The 6,675-nt window shown below is 31.8% G+C and overlaps 1 protein-coding gene across 1 annotated transcript; it reads left to right on the top strand.

Annotated features, from left to right (window-relative positions):
• The first annotated feature begins 2,495 nt into the window (after positions 1–2,495).
• On the top strand, positions 2,496–5,670 carry LOC134235701 (ryncolin-1-like). Its single transcript, XM_062717851.1, has 3 exons — positions 2,496–2,511; positions 3,706–3,873; positions 5,411–5,670. The coding sequence occupies exons 1-3, from the start codon at positions 2,496–2,498 to the stop codon at positions 5,668–5,670; spliced, it is 444 nt and encodes a 147-aa protein (XP_062573835.1).
• The last annotated feature ends 1,005 nt before the right edge of the window (positions 5,671–6,675 follow it).

The following is a 6,675-nucleotide window of genomic DNA, read 5'->3' on the forward strand; positions in this document are numbered from 1 at the left end:
TTCTATAGTGTATAACGTAAAACTATGTAATTGTTAATTGGTTCTTTTTATTCCCTCAGGGATCCAGCAATAATATAACATCTGATCCGGTGAGATATTTTTAATGATTTAAAATTATGTTTGTAAAATATCATTTCATCTTACTGTAATATATAGGGTATAATATATTTAAATACCATACATGTAATACTATGTATTTTCCCTTATAATACCTACTGATTCACGTACACCTTATCAATCTGCTTATGTTTATAGTTTTAATTATTTTCTCTTCACGGAAATTCAGGTATATGTTACACAAAATAAGGTACATTATGCAGATGTCTTTCTGAATAAACTAAAAACACACATATCAGTTACCTGTATCTTTATAAATATCTTTTGTTATTTTTTATAAACTGTATACATTAACCAGTAAATACAACGATCGATATTAAAAAAATGTGCATTGACCATGAAAATTAAGATTTTGTTGAGATTTAATATCTTTGAAGATTGAAACTAACTCCTCATCTCATGAGCTGGAACATTGTCCACAGAAAAAGAAGATATGTCAGTTTCTGAAGAAAAATATGATGATATTTTTGATCACCACGCTATTCATTGGTCTATTGAGTGGATTTGTTACATTTGCAGTACTATACACCACTGTGAAAAATACCGTTGATGGTAAAATATTTTACTCTATAATTCTGAAATGAATTATTTTGCCTATCAGAAATTTCTGATGAATAGTTAATATACCTTTTTTTAAGATAAAGGCACATCAGCCAGTGACTGCACAGAACTCTATAGAAGACAAGTTACGACTTCTGGAGTGTACATTATTTGTCCCTGGAATCGATTGGACCCAAAGTTTCGTTGTGTACAGGTTTACTGTGATATGGAGACAGACGGAGGTGGCTGGACTGTATGTACTTTTGAAACTATTCAAAATGTACAACACAACCCTTTGTTAGTAACCTAAAAAAATCTAAATAATTTTTCAGGTATATTGCAAAGAATTCAATACACTGGTACATGTGGGTTTGTTTCGCCAATGTAAATTTCTTAGACAACATTTGATTATGATTTGAAATTTTTAAGAATATAGATCAAATTAACCCATGACTCATATTAGCTTGGTTTGGTTTTCGGCGCTGCTGTTTTCATCGTTTCAAACTTATCGCATTTTCATCTTTTTTTAATTGAGAATTACAGATTGTTGATTGATTGCATGTTGTTTAACGTCCCTCTCGAGAATATTATACTCACAAAGAGACTTCACCACTTGTCGGTGGAGAGTTACAAAATTTGTCCTCTACTCGGCACTCAGGGCAATTGCCCAGTGAGCGATCTGTTTTTGTATCAGCACCTTCTGCGACATTGTACCTCGGTTTATACGGTCCTATCTTGAAAGACTGGTCCCCAAGTCCTACAGTGGAATTCTTTCTCCTTTATTCGCGACTCTAGAGCAGACGCTCTAATCAGTGCGCTTTTGAACACGAAAACTGATAAAAATCTCTATTTAATGAACATGTATTTCTTTTTTTTATACATGTATAAAAAAAATCATAGTGAATTGTTGATTCAAGTTTGTTTCAGATAAAGCTCTAAAACAATTGAAACTCCTGAAAGAGCACTAGGGTTAACATTTTTCAGTAAGAAAGAGAAAGGGGGTTCTTTTTGAGAAAAATGGAGCGAGTTTACCACGGCTAATGTACCTATTTTTATCATTATTAAGTTTTGCAATAATTTTGTTTAACCAAACTTCTTTCAGACTGGTGCTCTTATGTTTTATTTCATATCTACATGTGTATTGAGTTTTTTTTATATATTTTTTAAATTATGAAAAAAATATTTTCAAAATTATATTAAAAATCATGTTATTTTATAAAAGCACCATAAAATGAATCCGTATATTCTCTTTTTTTCATCTTAAAAAACCCCAAAATTTTGAATTTTGAAATGTTTGACTTTTTTGTTTAACTTTTTCAAAAGGAATTTTTTAAGGTATAGCAATAAAATGTTGCAATAAATGTGAATATTGTAAATTGCAAGTACAAGATTTATTCCATATAACTAAACATTTAAGGTGATACAAAGAAGACAATCCGGCAAAGTAAGCTTTGAACGAAATTGGAAGGATTATAAATTTGGATTTGGAGACGTGTCTAGAAGCTATTGGATTGGTAACAGAAATTTACAATAACATAAAATTACTGCTTCAGGAACAATTGTGCAATTTGCATGCTTTCTTCATTGTATAGTTGGCTTTTTTTCATTCATGTTAATGTCTTTGAACATTACATAATTATGTAGTCGACTTATTCAGTGAAGAGATCAGGAACAAGATTCTTTAAAACTTTTGTTTATTTATAGTTACTTGATGCACAGATCACAAATTTAAAAATTAATCTATCGCACACATATTTTTGCTTTTCATGATCGAATGCCTTCATATTCGAAGTATTACGATTTTCAATTGTCAAATTCAATTTTCCTTGAATACGGATATGGAGATAACGAACAGTATGTAATCTCAAAGACCATAAAGCAATACAAAATAAAAGCAGAGCAAACAGGGACCCCCGAAACATCAGAGGAGGGATCAGGTGCCATGTAGGAGTGAGCATCCCCTGTCGACCGGTCACTCCCGCCTTGTGCTCCTTGTCATGATCAGAAAATAACGGAAAAAAGCATCATCAATTCAGTGTATAAAGACTTACTAACAGTTGGTATGAAAAATGCCAGTCAGCATTTTACTCAGTGATGAATTGTATTTGCTTACAATGTAATTGTTTCGACCATAGAACTTACGAAATGATGTTTTTAAACGAGACTGCTGATATTCTTGTTCCATCAACTTTCTTGTCAATAATTTACCTTGTTTAAGAAATTGTTTACACATAGTACATGCTCTTGCGTATCGAATCAACCGAGATATATATACTCCGCATGCAGGTGATGGTATCGTTTATCTCAAGCTCACCAGGATATATCGTATCGACGTAGGAATGGAAAATATCATTATTAATTGACAATACATCACCCTCCAAAATTAAAAATGGCTATAGCCATCTATAAACAAGACTCTTAATAAATCAATGTAACTGGCTATACTGGTTATTTCTACATTTTGTAAATTGCAGTTCATTATGCCCCCTGCCACCTTTGAACTTTCTCTGTTCAGCATCAGAGAAAAAAATTGTTCTTATGATAAAAAAAATGACGTAAAAATAAGCCTATGTACGAGAGAGAGAGAGAGAGAGAGAGAGAGAGAGAGAGAGAGAGAGAGAGAGAGAGAGAATATTGTTGGCTCATATGTCATGATTCTAAGAACGATACAAAAAGTTCCTAAATATAATGTACAATATGGAGATAAAGAACAACATTCTAGATCAAAAGTCCATTAGAAATACAAAATAAGAGCAGAACAAGCACGGACCTCCAAAACATTAGAAGTGTGTTAATAGGTGCCATAGAGAAAACATCTGAATGTTTGATTTAAAGAAAAAAATGGATCATGCAGAAAAGAAATCTAAAATAAAATTTTGGTACTGTTCTCGGATAGCTATCAATATTTCCTTTGTTCTTTGAAAACTTGGTGTAATACATACTCTTAAACTTCAAATCATATCTTATATTTACAAGTCTTAACAATTTTCCTTTCAAAATTAAAGAAGTTTTAAATACCTATTCTTAACTCATTTCTTTTTCATTCAGGAAATGACATCATACATCAATTGACAAAGGAGAAAACAAGTTCTCTCTACATAGAGATAACATCTTTGAACAAAACAAACATGTTTATAAGATATGATTTCTTCTTCGTAAACAACGAAAACAATGGCTACAGACTGAATGTTGGTGGAAAAGCTACGGGAAGCTTGGGTTTGTAAAATCAACATTTTCTGAAAAAGTTTGAAGAAGAAATAAGCATCCACGTTTTTGAATGATATAAAGGGGGTTAATTATAGGTAATATTAATTTATTTAAAAATATAAATTATTATCAAAGTAATGTTAAAGAAAAAATATGCATATTTTTTTAGCAGAATATCTTTCTCTTTTTTTATTTTGAACAAGCAAGGAAGATTCAATATTAGGAAAATTGGGAAGAACGATTTTTGAGGGAAAAAAAATAATAATTGAATGTGAATAAAAAGAATGTTTTAAACATATATTAATTTCCATTGTTGTAGAATAGTAGAAACAACAATTCTGTTTGCTATAAACTAAAATAAATTTGTAGAATCAAAAATAAAGGTTCAACACCCCAAAAAAAGAACAAAAAAAAAAAAAAAATAAGAAAACAAAAAAAGTCTGTTTACTTTTCTGAAATTATTTCAACTTAAGAATGCTTTGATTTTAAGTAGTAGAAAACAAAATTTTAAAACTTAGATTGAAATTAATAATTATATAGTAAGTAATCGTAAATGGAAACTACCTGGAATACTACACTTACATGTATCACACTACTCATTTCACTTCTTTCATCTTGTCGTTCAATTCGACGTCTTAATACCTTTCATGGTAGCCTAGTGGTAGAGCGTATGCTTCGTGATCGAGAGGCCCAGGGTCGATTCTCATTCCCGGCGCCACGTCAAACCTAAGACGAAAAAAATAGTCACGGGTCTTTCGGATATGGCCTTAAAAACGTAGGTCCCGTGTCACGGTAGGCGCTGGCACGATAAAAAAAACCCTCAGTGCTCAATGACCCTGATCATGAGTGCCGAGTATAGATCTAAATTTGAAGCCCTTCACCGGCATACGGTGACGTCTCCATATGAGAGAAAAATTCTCAAAAGGGACGTTAATCAATATACAATCAATCAATCATCGACGTCTTAATAAGCGTAGTATTGGGTTTATTTGACTGCATGATGTTTAACCTCACATTTGAGGATTTTTCATTCATACAGGGACTTTGCTGTCTGCCCATGCAGGGCTTGAAACATTACCTAAGCTTCCATTAAGAGTTCTATACTGTGCCAGCTCATCCCTTGACACAGAGAGTCGACTTTAAAGGTCTCATCCTAATGTTCCATAAATTTAACTTTAAATACTTGGTGTTACATGTAAGAAACGAAACAGTCATTACCTATGTTTACGTGCCGCATTTGGGTTTATAGCGATGTGGCAAAGAGAAATGGAACCTGTGTCTCCCTTTAACAGAGTACAGAATTACAAATATACTTCATCAGACACTTCTTATTTCTCTCATAGTAAGCATAATGTACACAATTATTTAACTAAAATATTGCTTAAAATAACAATAATTGCACATCATTGTTTATAACATTTTAAACATAATCGTTAATCAATCTTTGTGTTTCTTTGATTTGTATTTTTTTTTAATTCAAGCATGTTTAGAAAAAGGTTTTTATAATAAATGTGTGTAATGAACGATGGTATTCATAATTTTACAGAAGACAAGATCAGGAACGCACCGTTATCTGACGTAATAAACAATGCCAGATTTACCACTTTTGACAAGGATAACGACCGGTCCCCAGGAAACTGTGCTACTGAACACCGAGGTGGCTGGTGGTTTAATTACTGCCATGATGTTTTCCTCAATGGACTTTATCCCCCCGGACAATGGCATCAGCCTTGGGATCCACCTTTTAGTAATGGATCTTATGTTTCTAGTACGAAGATGATGACCAGGCGTAAAAAATTCCTGTAGGATTTCACTTTGAAAAATTGTAAAATGAATAAGGTTCATTCTAATTTGATATGAATCCCCATAAAAAGTGTTAAAAATCTGGAAATGTTACGTCTGCAAGGAAATATATCTTTTTTGCAGAATATCAAACTTATTGAAAAGCATTTTTTCAAAGGTTGCGTTACATGCATGTATGAGGGAACAATGACACTTAGTGGTACAGTCCCTTATAAAGATTAGGAGTTTCTAAGCTCCCTTGAAACGTCAACCAAATATAACAAAGATCCTTTACTACATGTATTAATCTTTCCATATTTGTTTTTATTCTAATTTTACACGGTTGTACATGTATCACCTTACTTATGTATCATATTTTTGATCTCAAATTGTTGGATCATTCCCATATGTATGTATAAATCAATCTTGTTTTTTTTTATTCATTTATTATTTTTTTTTTTTGAAATAAATCTTTTATAGACAAAATTTAATAGGAGTGCATTTTTGGTGCATATGCACTCTAACAGACAGATAACATGTTATTTGTTGACATAATTTATGAGCCATGGTTATGTGTAATCTAATAAATACATGTAAGCCCCTGTAAATCTGTCCTACATGTCCATTATTCTATGGATTGCATACATATATGTGAACCCCCTCGACAAATGTTTGGCATAAAATTAACCTCGGAGGAAACCTTTTGTTTAATCTTACTTAGACAGTCTTTCATTTGTTCTTTTATTGCCACTTACTTCAGTACACATTCTTCTAGCTAATTTAAAGAGAATGAACGTTCTGTATGGCTTGGACGTCAGGAACTAAAACTGAGCTATTGATTAGTTTCTGATTGTTTGTAGTAAATAGCAGTCGAAGATATTTGTTATTAGGATACTTAAAACTGGAATGCTCTTAAAAATGTTCATTGTAAAATTGATGTCTGGATACAGAAATATAAATGCAATATAATTAAGAAAATATGTAATTGTTTCTCTTCTTGCACATATTTTATATGTTTACTCATGACGA

This window comes from Saccostrea cucullata, unplaced genomic scaffold (assembly GCF_032062105.1).
Source record: "Saccostrea cucullata isolate Sc308-1 unplaced genomic scaffold, CSIRO_AGI_Scuc_v1 ctg3673, whole genome shotgun sequence".
Lineage (NCBI taxonomy): Eukaryota > Metazoa > Mollusca > Bivalvia > Ostreida > Ostreidae > Saccostrea > Saccostrea cuccullata.